This window comes from Pagrus pagrus, assembly GCF_965226575.1.
Source record: "Pagrus pagrus genome assembly, chromosome: 7".
Lineage (NCBI taxonomy): Eukaryota > Metazoa > Chordata > Actinopteri > Spariformes > Sparidae > Pagrus > Pagrus pagrus.
Window position 1 is genome coordinate 25,153,821 of NC_140191.1, and position 21,749 is coordinate 25,175,569.

Here is a 21,749-nt window from a genome sequence, read left to right on the forward strand (position 1 = left end):
CACAGTCACAATCATCCAAGTTGAGTCAGAGGGAGATCACACACAGCACAAAAGGCCTATTAGCACAAATGAGACAGCCATAAATCATAAAATACATGTATTTATTTAACTGTTTCCATTTGCCTTTGCTAGCTGCTTTTAGCGTAAACATACCCAGATGCCTGTTTTGGAGTCGCCTGCAGATTACAATTCATTATTGACCTCTTAAATAATGGATGACATCAACATTTGAGAGATTGTCCCATTAACAGTTTCCGGTTAAGTGATGAAAACAGAGACACCAAGAACATACACTAGTCCTCAGGAAATCACTGACATCGGTGCTCCGTGTTGCCACTTCAGTTTACGCTACAGGGACCAGGGCCGGTGGTATTATCTAAAAATTGAGAAGTAACTTTAATTGGAGATTCATGAAACAGCTACAGTATGAGGGAAACATTTGCAAATATATTTTTATATATATTTTATATATAAATGTTTTATTATTATTTACTTTTTTAACCCTGTGAACCCCAAACAGATTTTGGACGTTCCTGTCACATTTTAAGTCACAACTCAAAAGTGTCATAACACAGCATCAATGCCTTAAATTATTAAAAACAAAAAAACTAAATTAATGCATGTTTTCTCTGATAAATTAATGTTAAAAAAAATGTTGAATAATAAAAATTTTAAAGAAAAAAATGGCATTGATGCAACATTTTTCCAACTGCCCATAAATGTGACTGATAATGCAAAAGATAATGACAGCTCCACATGCTAGCTCTACTCTGCTGTGCTGAGGACCTCAGAAGTAAATGCTTTTTACAGGATCTAGTTAACGCAAACAACTTATTTTTGTCAGCATTTTTAAAAGAGAAGCTAAGAATAAATAAATGAAAAGGAAAATAATAAATATGGCTACCCATAAAGCTGTGTTAAATTTGAAGTTAAATGTTTGACACTTGCGGTAGAACATACTGTAGTGTTTGCTCTGATGGTTACATTTTGCACCAGTGCAAATGATGTGTGAAAGGCAGATAAGTTGATTCTTCATGGGCAGGTAGATAAATGGGAGAACCTGAGGACCGATGCATTCTTTAACCTATTACATGGTTAAATCATAGTTTCCCTCTGTCACTTGAAGCTCCCCCCCCTCCTCTCGATGTTGTTTTGATTGTCTGTCTGCTCCCCCTGAGATGTCCCCAGTATCAAATGAGCAGAGCTCATAGCTGCTGCCACTGCGGGAGACCTTAATGTGCCTTGAAAAATAATTACTTCTACTTTTCAAATGCCACGTCCATCCCCACTGCTCCGCTCCGTCACCCACAGGATAACTGATGCAAACTCTGTGCATCCACTGCATGTGCTGGTGCGTGTTTGTTGTTGTGTGTAAGTGTGTGTGCGCACTATTGCCGTTAGCCTGCGGGCCTGTTTGCGTTGTTCAGTAGGAAGTGTTTTCAGTGAGTCATCCGCGAGGGATTCCCTGTAGAGGAGTGAAACGGAACAGACAAGACCCTCAGAGGGTAGGGAGGGAGGAGAGGGAGAGGGGAGGAAGAGGAGAGGAAGAGGAGAGGCAGAAAAATCGGGACTTCCTTAGAAATCCTGACTTTGACCTTGTGTGCTGAGACAACGGCGCTTCGGAGTGATCGCATCCTGCCCTGATGTTGACTTTTATTGAGTTAATGAATGGCAAGTGGTAGTCAGATCCATTTCTAAGGTTCCCAACAAAAGGGTTTTTATAGGCTTTAATAGATACACTTTATTTATTCCTTCAATAGATGGATTAATAAAACAGTTTTTCCTAGTTTTTTAGCCCATCACAGAGCACACATGGCATGGAAAGCAGCGAGAAAATGATAGACTTGAGTCTAAATTTCTGTTTCTGCGGCAATGTAAACATTCTTTTCACCAGTAATTATTGTTGACATGTATTTTAATAGGTCATGTCTTTATTTTTCCTCCCAGTGGAGAGTTGTACCGCGGTATGGGCATCCGTGAAACTTTCCATCTTCATTTGCATTGTTGTGCTTGGTTCAATTTTACTGCTATTTTATTATGTGTATGCATTGAGGTTGTGTCAGTGGTTCAGTTTGCCCAAACCGCTCTTTTGGCTCTGGAGTAAGAGGACATACCTGGCGCACCTATTGCAGTGTGTGTTCTGGCTTGCCCCGCTTTCCATGGATGGAATGAGTGCTAGAGGCAGGGAAAATAGAGAGAGAGACAGACAGACAGACAGACAGACAGACAAACAGAGAGAGAGAGAGAGAGAGAGAGAGAGAGGGCTGGGGAAAGCCTACACTCTGACTCAGAGGGGAGGTAAGGGAATTCCCTGGTGAGCTGGATAGTTTTTACATCTGGTCCGATTGGAGCGCTGCCTGGAGCTCGGCAGCACCACACAGCCTGGGCTGCAGCTTCTCCACCTCTGCTTCAGGCTGGTCGAGCTTGCAGCCAAGACTAAGAAAATTCTGAGCTCCAGTCTAATCTATAACTTTAGGACAGCACCGTCAACAACAATGACCCTAGGATATTACTCTTGTCATGTGGAAACTCCTCAGCTACAGGCTGAAGTATTTGGGTCCTCATACCTTCATGATTTAAGGAACGCAGGCCTTACAGACTCTCATCTGACTTCATTCAAAGACTGTTTATACTTCGGTGAACACCTGTACCTTGGGCAAGTCTAAACACCAGACAAATCGGTCGATGTATTGTACTTCTAGCAATATGTCTAGACTGCCCTTTGGCTTTAGGCGAGGATAACCCGCATAATCTTGGCTCAGAGTTTTGGCACTATGGCAGCGTAAGGTCAGCCTCCACCCTTGCCTCAGGCTAGAGATCACAGACGAATAACTTACAGTATCCTGTCTAATTAGGATGGTATACCGCACCAAAATCAATGATTATGCATAATGATAGTAGTTCTTGGAGGAGCCCTCTAACAGAGCTGTAGGGGTTTAGCCTCTCGTGCTCCTTGGCCATCCCCCATAAAATGAAGCACTGCATGTCTAAAGGTGTACCTATGGAAGATTAATGGGTAGAGAGTGAAGAGTGAATCATAACATAAAGTATTGAAGGGGAAGACATCACTGCCAACTAAAATGAGGTTGCTGAGCCTGAATCAACAAGGAAACAAAGTTAAGCCTATGGAGTGCACCAGGAATGAGCCCTATGGAAATAAGCTAAGGTTAGGGTTAGGATAAAGGTAAAGGTAAGGGTAAAGTAATTAAATAGCATTCTTGTGAATTATATAGCATTTACTTGTCTTAAAAAAGGTGATTTATAACAATATCAACAAATGTCTAAATGAGACTACAGAGGTTGTCAGGGACATTAAAAGTCATCACACCGAACACGATGATCTACCCACTAGTCCGTCTTTGCAGGCTGACTTTAGCTGCAAACTTGAACTTTCCAACTAGTAGACTACTCATTTTATTGTTAAGTGTGTATAGTAGTGTAGTAGGAAGCTTAGTGGTGGTGATGTTTAAGTCATGCAACCGCTGTGTTGTTTGTTTATAGCGTTAGCTTCGCTTCTGTGTATGCATCATAAACTTATGTTTGCCACAACGCATATTTTGCTAACTTTCGGGTTAGCCTACAAAAATATGTCACCCGGGCAACAATCGATAGGGTTCTGTTTTAAGGTGAAGCTTATGTGAGATGCAACCGCGAGCCTGCATCTCACCCTCAACGCCTCCATCTCACTAAAATGTTTGTTCGCTCCCGAAGTGAAGATTCATCAGCAACAGGTGAGTGCACCATTTTGGAATGCCTCTGCTTTGGGCGAGTCTATTCATCAAAGGAAGCGGTTGGATCATATCAGTATCATAACAAAAAGATGTCTAGATTGTCTTCTGGTCTCCACCCTTTCTTCAGACTTGCGTGAACCTGTTGTAGCCAGATAAGTGTTTCAAATCAGAGAGAGGCATAGGTTGCCAATGCCCTTTCTAGGGCCAGTCTTCAGGAGTACCCCTTCCATGGAATAGGAGTAATGATATATCTTGATAAAACACTGCTCAGTGTCTCTTCTGTCTGGAAGCTGTTTGAGAGATCCTGCACAAATACCGAAACAGCTCTACTGTACCTGCACTCCTTTTGGAGACCAACCTTGATGTCTTCCATGTGAACACAAATATAATACAAATGTAGAAGTGTGGATGATCTTCCAGCCATGCCTCTCAGTCTTTAGATCATTTCCAGACTCAGTGCCACGCAGCTGGAGTCTTTATAAAAGGATAAAACCTGACTCTACTGGCCGCCATCCTCCTCAGCCGGCACCCACAGGTCAAGTCAGCTCACGCTTCCCCTGTTATACACCGAGAAAAACTCACTTCCTGACTATAAAAGCATCACAAGTCTACTGTCAAGTCATAATTTACACAGAAGCCTCTCAATCTGAAGCAGACCCACCTTTCTCCGATTTCACCAGTCCTTTAGTTTGGCAGAGGTCAGGTGCTTGAGAAAGAAAAGCAGCTGCACCTCTGCGATCAGTCATGGGGGAACCCCTTTGGCCTTCTTACTTTGCTTCTTATTGGACAACAAGTTAATTGCTGTGAAAGTGTGTGTAAAATTACTGAAGCATTTCCAGTCCAGGTAGCAGCAGAGTTCTACTAAAACGGAAAACAAGTTTGCCATATGTAAACAGGAAAGGGAGAAAAATACTCCTCAATATCATCTCTGGAAAAGAGGCATAGCTGCATAATTCGTCTGGGTTGTTTCACAAGACAACCTCCGCAATTAAGCATGTGAATCATATTTTCCGCTCCCAAAAATACAAGAGTGAAGGCTCTTTGGTTAGTGGAAGTTGTTGTGCTCTACACAACACTTTTTTTGAGGGAAAGAATCCTGCCTGGAAAGCCAAAACCTGTAAGGTCGTTGTAAGGACAAGTGTCATTATTCAGCTATGGGTGGCAATGTCAAAAAAAATAGACTGATTGGGATGTTGTATATATAAACCCAATGAATTTGGCTTGAAAATATAGTTGAAAAGTTGCCTTTCGTATATCACCAACTACAGTTTACACCAAGTGGAGGACAGAGTCTACATCTTTATGATTAATTAAACTGCAGTCCATCAAAATAAGACACATGAGAGATGTTTGTGTACGATTAGCTACGACAGCAACACTGTTACTATGTTCACAACATTGTGTGTTGTCAAGAATTGAAGGAGAGATGACTCTGAGAAGCCTCCACCCTTCATGTGGTCTAATTGCCTGATGAATGAGCGTGTTGTCCTGGTTGTCTGTGTTGCTCTTAGTCTTTGCGGATCCTATTTGCACAAGTGAGTCACGAAGAGCAACAGACAGATGGTTTACCTTCCAGCAGAATGACTGCACGTGTCCGCTCATCTCTCCGCTTAAATGTGACTGGATTATACGGAGACTTCTCCTGACACAGCTCCTGCACCACCTATTGTTTTGTGCTACCCCCACTTATCATTGAAGTTGAAGGCCAGAACAAAGGTAGAGGATACTGTGGTTGCGTGTGTGCATGTGCCTGCATCTGTGTGTGTGCATTACGCGTGGGTGGAGGCTGCGTGAAGAAGGAGGAGGTGTTGTCGGGAACAGAAGCATTTTGCAGATGTTGCGGGGAAGAAGGAGTGAATGGAAAGTTCTGTGGTTATCAGTCGTACAGCGCTCTCGAGAAGGTATGCCACATGCGGCCTCATCCCAACTCAGTCTCACTTTTAGTTTGACGGGGTGATCGCTGAAAAGTTTGGGGGAAGAAAGTGACTGAGAGGTGAGAGAAAAAGATCAAGAGCAAGGTAGAGGGAGGAAAAGAAGAAGAAAAGATTGAAAAACATGTTTACTCGTGGAGGCTGGGGTTGACGTCGTAGTCTAAGGTTTCCCTCTTGGAGAGTCTCCCAGAGCGGAGGCGGGTGAGATTCCCTCTTGGTTCCCCTAGACGTAACATGAGGAACGCTCATCTCTGTTTGTCTCTGTCTCTCTCCCTTTCTCTGACCTTCTCCCTGTCTGCGCTCACTCTAATTGCCCTTCCATACTCTGAGCCACCTCGCAGCATTACGTGTGCCTCATTCTTCTGAGCATCTCAGTCGGCACGGTATCGCTGCCGTGCCCTGTGGCGGTCCTGGGCGTATCACCCTGCTTCTATTCCCCGGTCGTCCACATCATCTCCGTTACAGCGAGGCGCATTTCTCCATATGCAACTCTTATTTCCCCCAGTTCAAATACAAAACCCTTATCTGATCTGTTCGCCGTCTGTTTTTCTCCTTCCCTCACTTTTAATATGGCCATTTTGGAAAGAGATATCTACTGATGTTCACTCTCTGAATAATAAAGCTGACCACCCGCCCCCACTGCCACAGCTCACCAATAATAAGCCAACCGTGACTGGGATCCTTTATTCTTTTGCTCGCTGCATGATGTGAAAAACATAATGCGTTGGAAAAAACACAAGGGTTTTACATCTTCCAGAGCTGCTAGACTCGTGCTATCAGTTATTTGGAAACTGGGTCTGATTATCTTATCTGATGGCTTCCTGTCCCAGGAGCAAAGTGTAGCTCTTCAGCAGCGACTGTGCTGGTATCCATAAAGGCACAGCTGCCGCCTACCCCTGCTAACATGCAGTAGCAGTGCCACAGTGCCCATGCTATTGCTTCACATAGTGTGCCACTGACACAAAGGCTGTTCTGTGTCACTTCTATTTCTGACAGCCCTAATGAGTCATCGGTTGAGGGAAAAAAAAAACAGAAAAAAATGGCACTGTGGTTGGTGCTGATTGCCCTAGCAGAGCCCAGAGCGTCTGTTCACTTAGGTGTGGCATGAAATCACAGTGAAAACCTAAAGAATGTGAGCTGAGCTTCTGCAGGCTCGCAGCAGCAGCTGCAGGAGCTCTCAGGCCTTTTATTGCAAGGCAGAGAGGGAAACCTCCTTACCACAACAAGATGGAGATGTGATGAAAGAGAGAACAAACAAAAGTTGGAGGGGTTTTTTGGTTTCTTTTATTTTGAAATTGCACAGAGCAGTTTTCAGAATAAAAAGGGAGAATATTGACGTGTCTGATCAAGGATGTGAGAAAGGGATAATGACCAATTTAGGATTAAACAAGTTTGTGTCCATCACTGACCTAACCTAAGACTTCCCACTTTTCAGGAAATTTCACAGTCAGTTTCGTACATATTGACATTTTTATATATAGTGTTTTTAATATTTTTGATCCTTTAGATAGATAGCTAACTGATGGTAGCGATGTTAGCCAGCCACATGCTAACGCTAGGCAGCTATGGCTCTTTTTTGCACTCAAGAGCTGCTAAAAATGAAAGTGACTGACAGACACCGTCTTAAAGCAGGCAATAAAGCTAAAGATAAAAGTATCTGGTTCTACTATTATGTGTATATGCAGAGCTTTTTAGGAAGCCAGCTAGACTAGCTGACTAACGAGGCTAACCTCGCCAGTTAAAAACACCTAAGTGATTATCTAAATGATAATGCTAAAATGCTAAAAACACTGTATGGTAAACTATTGACAATATACGTATACAAAGCAAACTATGAAAAGTTAAATCATTTAACTAACTCACGGATGAGAAAGCACAAACTTTAGACGTGCTGTATACTGCAGAGTTGGCACTGGAAGCAGAAGGACGTGCAGTTTTGTATGTCAAAAATTTAAATGTCATCATAATGAATACCACTTCAAAGCATGCAGACTATTTGGTACAGCCATAGTTTCAGCACAGCACTAAACACGATGCTAAAACTCCTACCCCACAAATCAGACATCTCTACTTTACTAGTATGAGCATCTGCAGATTATAGCCACCCTCCATTAAAGGTCCATTTTGTTTGTATATAACGATGCAGATCCTAATGAGCCGTACTAAACATTGTACTTTATTCTTTTGTCAATAGATGGGCATCATCTGTGGGAGACAGAAGCCAAAGTTGACAAGAACTCCGTCAAAAATGTAAGTGCGCCTTCACCGACGTGACTCACTGGAAATTCTCCTCCTGTCTTCAGTCCCACCCTCCCTTGACACTTTCTCCTTCCCTCTCTCTGTCTCCTCCTCATCTGTCCCCTGTAATGATGTAACCTTTGCTAAGGCGTTGCGAGTTGCAACATAGACAATGATGATTAGCCCATGCAATCCTGAATGGAATTTTCACAAAATCTCTGTACCCTCGCGGAGTAAACAGGGGCTGTCATATTGTTTTTGCATCTCGAAAAACACACACACGGATAACAGAATGGAAGCGTAAACACACACACACACACACACGCACACACACGCCACAGGCCTCCCAGCATAGCCAGACGTTTAGTTCACAAAGTGTTGTGGTGTGGTGAATTGGACTTCAACACCTCGTCTGTGCCGGGATCACGCAGCCAAGAGTGGATTACACCCCTGCTCTTACCTGCTGCGTTTCACGAGAGCCGTAATGAGAAAATAAACCGGCGCGCTCATTTCACCGACGCTCAGTCACACGTTCAGATTGTGTTAATATAAAACGTGAGAGGAAACCGTCAGGAGAAGGAACGAAGCAAATGTTGTTCCTGCGTGTCACAGAGAGCTTTGTTGTGCTCTGGAGTTAATTAAGATTTCACTGAGGTTCGTTAGATCTGCTTTCAGCAGCTGAGAGTCAAGTAGAGGATCTGCGAAAACCTGTTTGCTTGTGCGTGATGATGGTATGTTCTGAATTGCTGATGCCTTTCATCAGCGCCTCCTCATCCTCCCTCCCACTTCCCCCCTTTTTTTGTGTAAACTAACCGAGGCAATTTACGCTTGCACGGGGCCTGAAATAAACCCTCTAAATGCTGCAACTTGAGGGTGTTTCTGTCCTTGTTATTGCTGTTATTTCACTCAGGTAAATGACTCGGTTGCATCAGGAGGGTAAATATGGACTCTGATGTCTAATTGGCCTGTAGGGCTGGCTGATGTGCTATGGCTGGAGTCCCAGATGCTGGAAAATTAGCGGGCGTGCAAGGCTCGGCCGGGGGCGGCGGCGTGGGGAGGCGAGGTCGATGAAAGACAAATACAGCAGTGTGTTTATTTGTAGATCTAACAAACAAGTAGGGAGAGACAGCAAGAGAGCGCTGGCCTTCTTATGTCAGCTGCCTCCAGACTACCTTAAATTACTCCAGCCTGACTGACTGGCTGTGTTTTTATTGCCATCCAGAGCGTGCTAACTTTCATTGGTTGGGACGGAGAGGGAAAGCCATGTGCACACACACACACACTTTACACACTCAATCAGCCACCTGCAGGTTTTTCTTTTTCGTCATCTGGAGGGCAGACTGGGGCTGAGGACCCAGGCCCCTCAACTCCAAACCCCCCAACGCACAGCTCCCTCCACCCACAGTGATGACCAGCAAAACCTGCATCCTGTCAAAAGGTCCCCGCTCTGGCCCCCAGCGAGAGCGACAGCCATCCCAGGAATTAGACACAAACGCTCAGACAAATTCTCCCCGTGTTCCCTTGTCAGAGAGAAAGCAGTCGAAAGTTCACATCCGTCCAGACTTGCCGAGCTCTGGCCTGAGGGGGGAAGGGGACAGGCTAGCCTCTCCACAGGGAGGCATGGCTGTGCAAACAAAATAAGCAGGCTACCTCTCTCCGCTCTCTCTGCACGGGGACAAGGCTAAAGCCCTGGGGTTTTCCTCAGAGACAAACACGGGCACTGGACCAACCTCCTGGGTTCTACTGCTCCATCTACACAGTCCAGACGAGCTCATTTAGAACAGTTCCCAGTCCAGCCTCTTGGAGACCGTACCCTAAGGCCAGCTGCAAAATAAACATAGCTGTTGATTAATTTGCTACGGGAAGTCACACTATGCACTCACACTTGCAGAGTGACATGAAATCAGACAAGTTTTTTAAAGGGACAGTTCACCTGAAAATCAAAAATACATATTTTCTCACGTATCTCTTCCCTGATTGCTCTGTGTCCATCTAGAATGCTTTGATGATGATGTTTTAGAGATGTCCACCATAGCGATGTCAGCCTTTCTCTTGAATATAAAGGAACTAGATTACATTCTTGCTTGTGGTGTTCAAGGTGCCAACAAGACACATTGGAAAAGCTTAAAGCAGCTGTAAGTGATATATCTTTACTAAATGAGTGTTAACTAGCTCTATATTCCAACGGTACTGACTGTCATAGCATGTTTGGTCAGTTACTCATGTCTCTCATTCCCCTGCTCATGCAGTAAAAGAGAAGACATTTTCTGGTATCCCTGTCCACTTTATCCAAGCAGGACAGAAAACTCATTAAAGAGGTGGTCCTGTCTGCTCATGAGCTTGTTGAAAGCAGGATCCTCCCGTTCTCTGCTATGTCCGGTGATTATCGCGCCATGTTCACGTGGTGAATGTAGCTATTGTATAGATATCAAAGATGCTAGCACAGTACACATGATAAGCACAGCAGAAACATTAGTTAGGTCGGACCACCGTGTTTTACTACATATCTTTAAACATCACAGTTAAGGCTAAAAGATGACAATGGAAATAAACAACTGTGCTGACTCTGAAATGCAGATGAACTGCCAGTCCATCCGGAAGTGACTTTTGTTGTTAGCGCGACATTAGCGGTTTGTAGTTTGGCAGAAGGAAAACAGTTCCTACACGAATTGCTCACAACAAGGTCTGTGGTTTATCCTGAGAAATCGTGTAATGAGTTTTTCAAATGGACTTCTTTGGCGCTTCGAGCACCGCAAGTTGAGCGCCAACTAGTTCCATTATATTTGAGAGAAGGCAGACATCTCTTTGGTTGATATCTCCAAAACTCTTCAACGCAAACCAAAACAATCTGAATGGATCATTCGAACTACAGATAGGAGAACAGATGTATATTATTTTGGGGTGATCTTATCAGAAGGTATCTTAATGTATCTCATTTGTATTTTAGAGTTCTATTGTTGTGGAGATCCCGCCCTACAGGAACCAGAGAATATCCAGCCCGGTGCCGGTCAACTTCTACGTCTGCAACGGCAAGAGGAAGAGGAGCCAGTGCCAGCGCTTCACCTACCTGCCTCCCAATGGTAATCATCATAAACATTTCCCACCTCTTTATTGCCACTGACACTGACAGACTTTTCACAAGTGCACACTCACTGCAGTCACCATGTAGACTGTTTCTCCAGGTCTTAACCTCCGTCAGCTATAGTTTACCTCAGCCGTCAACATGCCATGTGAAATTTGCAGCCGGCTATCGGCTGGTGTTTTTGTCATTATACGCCTGGCACCGCTTCCTTGTGAGCGAGAGCAGAAGATGTGAGGTGTGTTTATTCTGCAGTGAGAGCGCGTTCCCCAGCGATGAGGTGTACCTGCTGAGTGACAGAGCCTCCGAGCGCTGTTGATGCAGAGAAGTCAATCCCCCGGCGACCTGACTTTCACACCCCACCTCACACAATGCCCTCCTGGTTCCCCCCGCACACCTACGAGCGCACAAATACACATTCACGCACATCTACCAGGCGGTGCTTTGCCCTGTCATTCATGTAGCAACCTGAAAAACCCAGGAATACCTCTCTCTGTGTTTATCATGTGTCCCTGGCCTCAGTGTTTATAGATGGCTTTCATGTTGGAATCTGAGGAATGTATTGCTGAGAGTTTGAAGAAGAGTTCAGCCTCAGAATTACATTGTGAGCTATTGACTTTTCACAGTGGACACAGGTGAAATATCAGCTTTGGTATCACTTTCAAGCATCCGGCTGGAATACTGTTATTGTATCCCTGTGTATCCAGAGAGAGTTGACAAAGCATGTTTGCTCTTCTCCTGCAAAACAATTCTTCCCGTTTATACTGTAGTGCCAAAGTCCTTAACTGTTGGCTGTTGAGCCGCTATAGTGAAGTAGTATCTTTTGTAAACAACTTCTCTGGCATCTGAACAATACTTGCTGAAGGTGGGTTCGGAGATGCTCCAACTCCCACAGATCTCCCTCACACATTGTCTCAGCTGGTTTAGGGATTCCTCCATTTACAAGACCCACCTCCTCCACGTGATAACCTGTGAAATCCATTAGATCAAAACACTGGTATCTTGTTTTCATTGATCAGCGTCTAATGGCTCTGGGATAGCATGCTTCGCTAATAAGATGTGACATTTAGATTATCAGCAGATGTATTTATGGCCACGGGAGATAAGTGATTGTGTTTTTGGATGAGGCTCTAAGAGAAAGTGGAGCAGGACCCTATTTGGAGATGCCTGATTATGTGATGAACGAGTGCATTATGGGTAACTGGACCAATGTGGGGTTGAACAAACTGTGGCCTTATATAGCGTATCCATTTCATATACTGTACTTGCACAGAGAAATAGAGAGAAGGGGATGCAGAGGCTTCTCGGCCTCCACTTTGCATGTCTAAGTCATTTCCCTGAGCATAAACACGGCTCTAATTAAAAGATGACTCGTTGTGTTCTCTCGTTCGCTGCCAAGTAAACCACAAGTACAGTGTGGACCACACAAGCGGGGCCAATGTCTCCTCAAAGAGGCGTAATTAACTCACAAGTGTTACAGTCAAAGAGGCCATGAATCACAAGCTATCGAGATCTATTTTGAGATTTACCATGCTTTTGAAGAAACTCATTAAAACACAAAGAAATATTTGATGTTTAGAGTTGCAATCTGTAAGATAGGGCCAGAATTTTCATGTAAAACGTTAAAAAAAATGAACTTACATGTCAACAGAGTGAGATGTCTACTGAAGTAAGCATGCTAACCTGCTAGCCCTGGTCCATCCCGTGCTGTTTTTTAGTCAAATAAATAACAAAATAAACTCATAACAGGTCAAGAAAGGAAATAGTATCACTCCTATTTCCTTATTAAATAGAAAGTACAGCTGTACACCTCCTGAATTCTGCTGAGCCCAGTTCTGTTGCCCACAGCGTTGTCAGCTTATAAAGCCATTAGCTGCACAGCTAACTCAGCTCACTAGCTAATGGCCCGCTAGAAGCTACAGCCAAGCCTGTGCCATTAGCTGCACGGCTACCTCAGCTAACCAGCAAATGGCAGCTAGAAGCTACACAGTTCGAGGTTACTCTAGTGCAGGGCTGCCCAAAGTGGGGTCTGTGGGCCAAATTCAGCCTGCCATAAGTTTTGCTTGGCTCACCAGATGTTTCTAGTGAAAAAAGTAAACAATATTACAAATCAGCTTATTCCATTGAATTTTTTGCTAAGTATGAAAGCTCTTTAAATATTAAGGATCCCTAATTATTAATTATGTTCCATAATGTGCACATGGCAGCAGAGCGCCAGGAAGTCAGTAAATTAAGACAGCTTTGGATCCTCGTATGGTTTTTGCATTATAACGTGATTGCTTTTGGACTACTACTAAGTTTTAGTTTTGGCCCACCAAGGGAGAAAGTTTGGGCACCCCCGCCCTAGTGACATGCTGCCTCTATGTGTTTGGAGCGACCTTCGACAGGTGGACTATCTTTAAAAACTGCGCCTTTAAACCAAATAGGTAGAATAATCCACAAAACTGCTGGAAAACAGCTGCTGCAGAACTGTAGTCTCATTTTGTTGAGGGAACCTCTGGGCAAAGAGTCATAAGCAGAGTTGCAACTCCCTATACCATTGACATTTGTTTTACATGTGAGGCTGCATTATAGTCTAAAGTATCATTACAGAGCTTGGATACCATAGCTGTAATTAGAAATGTAGGAAAACATTTTAATACAAAGCGGGGCCTAAATGTGTGTTTTTGATTTTGCAGGCTGCTCACCATGCTAGCAGGCAAAGTGACTCATTAGTGCTCACTGACTGAAGAGCATTCATAAAGAGTACTGTATAGAGGCTATAATCAGTGTAAACAGACCCTCTGAGGCAATGATGACTGTATTATATTCATAGTTTCAATACAGCAACAAAGAATGAGGAAATCCTCGTCAAGCTGTTTGCTTTTGAGGGTTTCAGTGTGTGTGTGTGTGTGTGTGCGTGTGTGTGTGTGTGTGTGTGTCAACGCTGAGAGAAACAACCAACACTGTGGCCAGGTACTGGGGTGGGCTGGGGCGGAGGACACCCACACACACACACATACACACATAAACACACACTGTTGTCAACACTTTTTTGCTCGCCTGTATGAAAAGACTCTTCCGGCCTGCCGTCCCACTTCAAGCACAGTTGTGGTCGCTGACGTTGTTTAGAGAGAACATTTCTTTCACACTCTGGTGTCTGCTCATCTATAAAAAGGCAAACCCAACCCTGAAAATAGCCCCACTTGTTTGAAACAGCGGAAGGATGAAGCAAACACTCTCTGGGACACAGATGCTAGTGAAAACCACCTTTATTTTCCATTCAGGTCACGTGACCACCTTGTTATTCTTTGACACTGATGTAAATGCCGCTGGCACCTACTGTGGCTGAACTGCATTTGAAGAACCAAACAGAAGTTTCACTATGCTGTATGTTCCCCTCAGCTCACACCAGACACATCATTTCAAAAGAAAGTTGATTGTTTCAGACTCGTAAACAGATTTCAATCTTTCCTCAACGTGAAATTATCAGATGCAGTCTGCAGTGGAACCATAGCTGCTCTCGCTCTAACCAGCTGACAGATGAAGACAAGCCTGAGTGATAAGAAGAGAGGGCTGCTGTAGGCCTGTTGAAACATCGCCATAATAATGCATTGTGAACATTTAAAACAGGATTTGAGTCTGTCAGAAACATTCCCCCTCTATTTTGTCATTAGCACTGCAGAGTATGTCAGAGAGCACAAAGGTCAAGTGTCTTCTGCAGCAGAGCGATGCATCAGTTTGCCTTCAGCTCCAAAAAGGACTTGAGTCTTTTACTTGCAACCATCTTGAACCTTTATGAATGTATGTGCACTTTCCTCTGTTCTATTATACTTATTGCTTTTTAGACATTTTTGCTGATACACCTTTTATTGCTACGTATGTTCAGTTGTGTTTAATTTTATATATATATATATGTACTGTAAATATATATATATATACCTTCTTCCTGCTATACCTTTTGCTCTTGTACCTTTTATTACTATACTTTACTACTTCCTCTATATCTGTTTTTTCTATACATTTTATTACTTTTATAGTTTTAACTGCTTTTACAGTCTGTTTTTATATCTTTATGCCTTATGTATACTGTTAGACTAGGGTTATTCAGGGCCGATACCAATACCGATTGCCAGTAAAACTTGAAAATCTTCCTGTCAAAACTTACCTTAGCCAGTGATTGAATGTAACAAGTACAATTTATGGTACTTAAGTACAATTTTGAGGTACTTTGCTAAAATTTTTACATTTTCTGCTACTTTATAATTCCCTTCCGGTACATTTATTTCACAACTTTACTTAGCAGGTTCACATTATTCAGTGTTGATAGGCTATTACTTGTGACATGTAACCAATCAGATAGTGTTGTGGGCGGGACATGAGTGAGACCACAGTCAGTGAGAGGATGCTACATCAGACACTACACTGCAACATCTGACAAAGTGATCTTACATAAGGATGTACAACTGGAGTGACAAAAATCATCCTATAGAAATAGAAACAACAAGTTCATTTCAGTTGCCATTTTTAAGTTGGTACAGCTTCACAAATGAAAAAAAACTTAAACTTAAGTAGATATTAATAATAGTCAGCAAAATGCAAGACTAATAGTTATATTTACTTACCTTTCAAGAAAGTTGATTTCCTAGATTTTTTGGAAGTTAGATCAACTTGTCACATTAATATAAAGGCTGGTTTGAAATCATTTATTCAGGTTAGACACATAAAATGTACAACAGTTATGCAATTATGCTACATTTTTGCTGCTCCTGAGTTACTATGAGGTAAAGCTGCCTTAAGCCACTGGATCATGATGACATGTGATGTTGTACCGTCAGCACCATTTGTGGTTTGCTTGTCAAGCCTAAATGCTCGTCTGTGATGATCAGATGTGCAGAACAAATGTCCTGGAATGAGTCTCTCTTTTCCAAGCTCGCTTCCAATCATTCTTGCGTGAGCAGGGGACGTGACGTGTTGCTCTTCAAATCAGAAACAGTTTTCACCGACCACATTAAACAACAAACGCCAAAGAAGTGCTGGCACTGGTCAAAGCCGGAGCGAAGAACTTCTCGGAACCCCTTTATTTTTACAGGCCGTTTGGAGATTCCTCTGTAATATCAAGTTCTATTCTTAACGCACACGGGTGCCCACTCCCCCCACTGCACTGGTTTGTGGTTGGAGTTGGAGAGAGGAAAAGTCAGAAACATGTTCTGTGACACATATAGGAAAAGTTGACGAAGCACACATTGTTCTTTTTTTTTTCTTTTTTTTTTTTTGTAAATATTTGCACAGTCATGTTTTTTTTCCAAAAATTGGACAAAGACTGGACTGTTTCTGTCATGTCTACAGCTTTGAGCTTTGTCAGACTTCACCTACAGTACACTGAGGCCCACAGTACACTGGGTGACCAGATTGCCTACACAGTGGGACACGGTGCACCAGGTACCTTTGAGTTAATGAACTACCACCTGCTCCATGCTTAAATGTCACGGCGGATTCATGCCGTTAGAACAAGATGAGTTCAGCATTTCTGCCGCAAGACTGTAACTGATTTTTTCGCAGTGGCCTGATAATGTCATACTGTAAATGAGAAGGAGAACCCTTTGTATCCCAAAATCCCTCTTGCCTGATGGCTATAACTAGAGAGGATCTTCTTTGGAAGATAATTTGCAAGTCTACATAAGCCCCATTTGCTTCCTAATCAAATAGACAACACACATCTATGTCCCGACTCCCATTCCCTTTCAGAGGAAACGAGTGCTCAATAAAATACCCAGATCAGGCCTGATCAGTTTAATACGAGCAGACAGAAGGGGAAACTGCCAGCGATGGAGAGAAAACCATGTGCAGAACATCAACTGTCTGTGGGCCATAACCCACAGGTTGGGAGGAAATAAAAGCCAGCTGAAGTTGGGACTCGCCTGGTGAATCTGTTTTCTCAGCTCACATACAAAGTGGAATGGAGACTCACAGATGGATCAAGCTGAAGGGAGACCACTGTTGTGAAGCTCAGAAAGCGTGAAAACTTTAAGGCCATTAGTCCGACGTGATTTGATTTCCTGTTTCGCCAGTCTTGGTCATAGTCAGAAGGCATACAGGAAAATAATGTTGACAAATTACTTCAGCGTGGATGAAAACCTTAAGCTGCGCTGAACCAAGCTCCTCTTTAAGAATGCACCTCTTTTCCAAGTGGATTACATTGTGTGGTTGCAAAGGACAACAGCATCCCATTCCTTCTGAGTTACTGTGAATTCACCCTATTTCCCTGAATTTAGTTCTATTGTTGGTCTCAGACAGGAAATCTTGTGACTTTGTTACATTAGATTTGTTTAATCATAGAAAGGGCATAAGGCACAATCAAAAGCATTGGATCATTTTTCCTTTAGGACTGGCGAACAGTCAGGACTGTCCTTTGTTCAAATTTAATTTTGAGTGCAACCTCAAATCATGACATCCTTAAAAAAATTACCTTTTTTTTTAAATGGCCCGATTTTAGGCTTGATAATAATTTAATGTTCTGACTTTTAATGCCCTCCGCAGTTTTTGAGTGGGACACCGCTGTAGTAAATATCAGTCCGAGGCTTGTAACAACTTGAAAACTTGTACCTTGAAGTAAACACGTATGTAACGCTGTGATCCTACCCTCTCACTGAAGTTACACAGTGCAGAATCAAGTGATGGGGGGCAGAGTGGCTGAGACAGAGACAGCATTCAGCCTATTACAAGACCCTGTACCATTAAAATGATGTTGATGCTGTTATTTTCAAGGTCAAAAAAGCTGCATAATGTCGCTTTAACAGGACTTTGAATAGATTTCAAGCCAAAAGGTCAGAATGTTTCAACCCAGAGATGACAGGGCAACTCTTGATTTGATGCTCAAATGTCAAGTGGATCAAATTCGGTTATGACATCCACATGACAACTCTGACATCACGCATTTAGATCCATGGCACCGCGCCATCCATTCACACTAAGGAGAAGGCATCGAAGAGAATCACTGAGTGTAGTGACTGTGGATGTGGGACTTACTTGTTACTCCCCAGGCTGTGCAGAGGAGGCCCGAGCATCATGGGACTCACCTTACGATGCTCCCCCTGACACCAGGCCCGCTCCCTGGGCTCTGGAAGCAGACGGGGCTGACGTAAATGCGCTCCCTGTTCTGCGTTATCACCCCATCACGGATCAGCACCCCAGAGGCTACAGGCGCGATTAATGTCTTTTCAAATCCGACTCCCACAAAAATAATAACAGCCTGTTTTTCATTTGACACACCATGGCTTTGCAGTTTTAATTTGCTTTTACTATCTCTCAAAGCTTCTATTAAGCACCAAACACACAGTTTAGACAGACATCTTATTCATATTGACATCTGTGCGCCTCTGGGTAAATGTCACTTGGAGTAAGTTTAGCCAGAAACTCTTAATGGTTGGAATCAAACGCTCACCACACCCATTAACACATTTTAACAATGTGTAGAAATAGAAACAGTGTGTCCATTGTGACTCAGCAGCCTTTGCTATGCATCTGGGTGTCTTAACACTGCCCCATTAGTTTTCTTCTGGCACAGTCTGTGCATATGTACTTACATAATAACTCACCAGTGAGCTGTTTTAAATGTGGACCCATCTCTCGGCCCAGGCCAGGTAGCTCTGTTTTGAAATTTTTCAATTAATAGAAAGTTGTTTTCCGTAACTACACTTGACAGTGAACTGGAGGCATGTGATACCTGTCAGTCAGAACTAATCAGGAAACGCTGCAGACGGTCGGCAGTGGGTTAGAAATTAGAACAGAGAGAAAGGAGGCGGCAGGATGATCAAGTGGGGTCACTGCACTCTCCTGCATTAGCCGAGGCCTGAAGCTCCTGAAACCACAGGCACAGCTCCGCAGGCTCTTAAGGAGCTCAGGCGGCCTAATCAAAATCAAATCATCCCCCTTTTTTTTTCACTCTCTCCCCTCTATCTTTCGGTCCTGAGAGAAACAATTACTGGTGCAGTGTGGAGGAAACCTGAGGGTCCCGGGCTCCTTGAGCAGCGGCAGCAGCAGCAGCAACAGCAGAAGCCCAGTGCTTTAAAGTAGTCTTTTATTGGATATCAGAGCTGGAGGAGAGTCCAAAGAAAATAGGTCTTATTCATGATTAGAGCCAGCTGTGGCTTTCCACACTGATGACTCATCCATTTTTCTTTCCCCCCTATTCTTGTGCTTTTTTCATGGTGTGGTAAAGAGGGGTGGCGGTTGGGAGGCGTGAGGGTTTCTCTGTTAGAGAGCTCAGCCAAGTTGACAGCGAGCCCATATCCACTGGTGGTTGTTTGTTTGGATTATGGAGGGTATCGCGGCCGCAATTGTGCCTGCCCACTGCTTTACTCAGTCTCACTCGTGCACTCATTGCGCCACGTGGATTCCCTGCACGTTTTTTAATATCTCCACCTTTTTTCTTTCCACTTTTTTTCCCCCCAGTGCCGATAATAAAGACAGAACCCAGTGATGAATATGATTCTCTGGGGACTGCAAGACTGCCCATGCATTCAAAGCCCTATTACAGCCGGCTGACTCCCATCATGCCTGTAGCTGATCCTGATGCCTGCCTGGTTGGTGGCTACCCTCCCTGCCCGCCTCGCCACGCCGCCATGCCGTCAACGTCCCCCAGCTCCAGCCCCACCCTGCATGACCTGTCCCCCGTCGCATACAGCAAGTGCCTCCCCAACAGCCCCACTCATGCAGCACCACCGGGCCCTGTGGTGCCCCACATCCAGGACCTCGCCCATCCATCATCGCCAGACCACAGCTCTTCCCTTGGGATGCTGCATTCCCAGGGCAGCCCCATCCACCTCAACAGTCCAGGCCCCCATGGGTACCACCCTATCTATGCCAACAGCAGTCCCTCATCCTCCCCGGTATCCCACCCGTCCACTCCCGGTGGGACTGCGGAGAGCCCGTTGGTTCAGGCCTACAGCCCCAGTCAGGCTCAGGCAGCAGCCAGCTCACCCAGCATGTTACCTGAGGACGGCAGCCCCCCGTCGATGGCCATCACCGTCAAACAGGAGCCCCAGGAACTGGACCAGATGTACCTAGATGATGGTGAGTTACGAGAAACAAGGTGCACATACACTGTCTGCAAGTTTCCACTTGATAATCATCGGAATAGCGAGAGGCACTGTGTTTTTCTTGATGAAAGCATCTCTTTATGAGCTCTCTGTCCGTGCCAAAACTGTTTACGCAGCACATCACATTTATTTAACACCTTTTGCTTATCTGCAAGCCCCCACACTCCGCCGCACCCTGCCGCACCTCTCAGTGTTTCCTGATGAAACTGTGGCAGCAGATTTACGTCAGATTTGTTTAATTTTAGACCTGGCACATTTATTTGCTTTTGGTGTAACGTGCCATCCGGCTCATGTTGTCCGAGTGGCTGCTTCACTTTAAAACAGTAAATTGCCTTGATGGGATTTTGAAACAATCTGTCAAAACATCAGAGCGCCGAGGTCAGCCGGGGTGCAGCAGAACAAAAACAGTGGCACACGCGTGGCCAACCAAACTGTTGATACAACGACTAATGAAGGAAGCAAAACAATGGGTAGGGGTTTCCTGAACCAAGCCATTTTCCCCCCCTTCTTTCTGGGAGCGATGCCGGGCGGCGAGGCTTTGTTTTCCCGTCTTTTCCCCCAGGAGTCGACACCATGCGGCTGTCGTCATCAGGGGAGGCTGTGGGGTCGCTGGTCTCCCTCTGGCAATGAAGGCAGTCACACCCAAGGGACCATATGGTCGGGTTTATTGCCTCCTGTGTCCATCCCACATTCTGTCTCTCAGGTCACCGACCTGTTATCTGCGTTAGCAGAGGCTCCACTTGTTGTTATTATATATAAATATATACATAGAACACATGAATGGCATCGTGCCAGTTTGAAATGTAAAAATCCCCCAGCATCCTCATGGAGGAGGGGGGACAAAAGCTCCACACTGAACTCCGTAATATCACCCTTCCTGTGCACCTTTTGTTCAGTGTGTGTGCTTGTGTTCCTGTGTGAGTGTGTGCACGCTTCACTCAACAGCTCTGGGAGTAGAAGGGTGATAGGCATGAGGGGACCAGGGGAGTTTTGCTGTGGAACTGTAATTGAGTTGAATTGCAGTTGTCAGCATATCTGTCAGCGCTGATGAGTCCCATTAGTCCTCACCTCATAAACAGACAGTACAGAGACGGGGGGATGTCTGTCTGTTATCGGCTATATAAACTGATTTCCAACTTTTTTCGCTTCCTTTTTCTTTTCTTTTCTCTGAGCGATGCCGGATGCTCCGGAAATCTAATTTAAAACAAAACTGCTCATTTGAAATTCTTCTGAATGTTTATAATAGCTATGGCAGGCAGAGGCTTTCATTTCAGCATTAATTGAATCAACTGAAACTTTAGCTGTATTTTTTATTTTATAATAAGGTTGGCGAGGGGTCCTTTTACACCAACAGTATGAGGATTTGCCGCACGTACATAGCAGTGCTAAAGGTGAAATCGTGTAACCTTGTTTCTCTTCCCCACAACTCCATCCACTGTCACTTTACGGCTCAATCTTCCTCCAACCCAGTGGCCGAACGTTTTCAGCCAGTGATTACAGTTGCATTAGAGACGCGCAGGAATGTGTATTGATTGACCAAGGACAGTGAGCAGTGAGGGCGCCCCTCGGAAAGCCTCAATGCGCTGCCCTTTTGCATCACCTAACGTCTGCGCAGGCATCTGTGGTGAGCTCCTGGAGTCCCTGTAAGTGTGCGGTGGTAACAGCATACTGCTCCCAGGCCCGGCCCTCT

The 21,749-nt window shown here is 44.3% G+C and overlaps 1 protein-coding gene across 2 annotated transcripts in view; it reads left to right on the plus strand.

Annotated features, from left to right (window-relative positions):
• The window catches only part of LOC311259894 (nuclear factor of activated T-cells, cytoplasmic 1-like), a 70,822-nt gene that overhangs the window by 25,250 nt on the left and 23,823 nt on the right, over window positions 1-21,749 (plus strand). The window contains exons 7-9 of one of the 2 annotated variants that reach the window (XM_084357281.1): window positions 7,857-7,912; window positions 10,848-10,980; window positions 19,413-20,033. In XM_084357281.1, the coding sequence (XP_084213407.1) occupies window positions 7,857-7,912; window positions 10,848-10,980; window positions 19,413-20,033 (810 nt within the window). The remainder of the gene's footprint in view (window positions 1-7,856; window positions 7,913-10,847; window positions 10,981-19,412; window positions 20,034-21,749) is intronic. The other variant, XM_084357282.1, reaches the window with a different exon arrangement.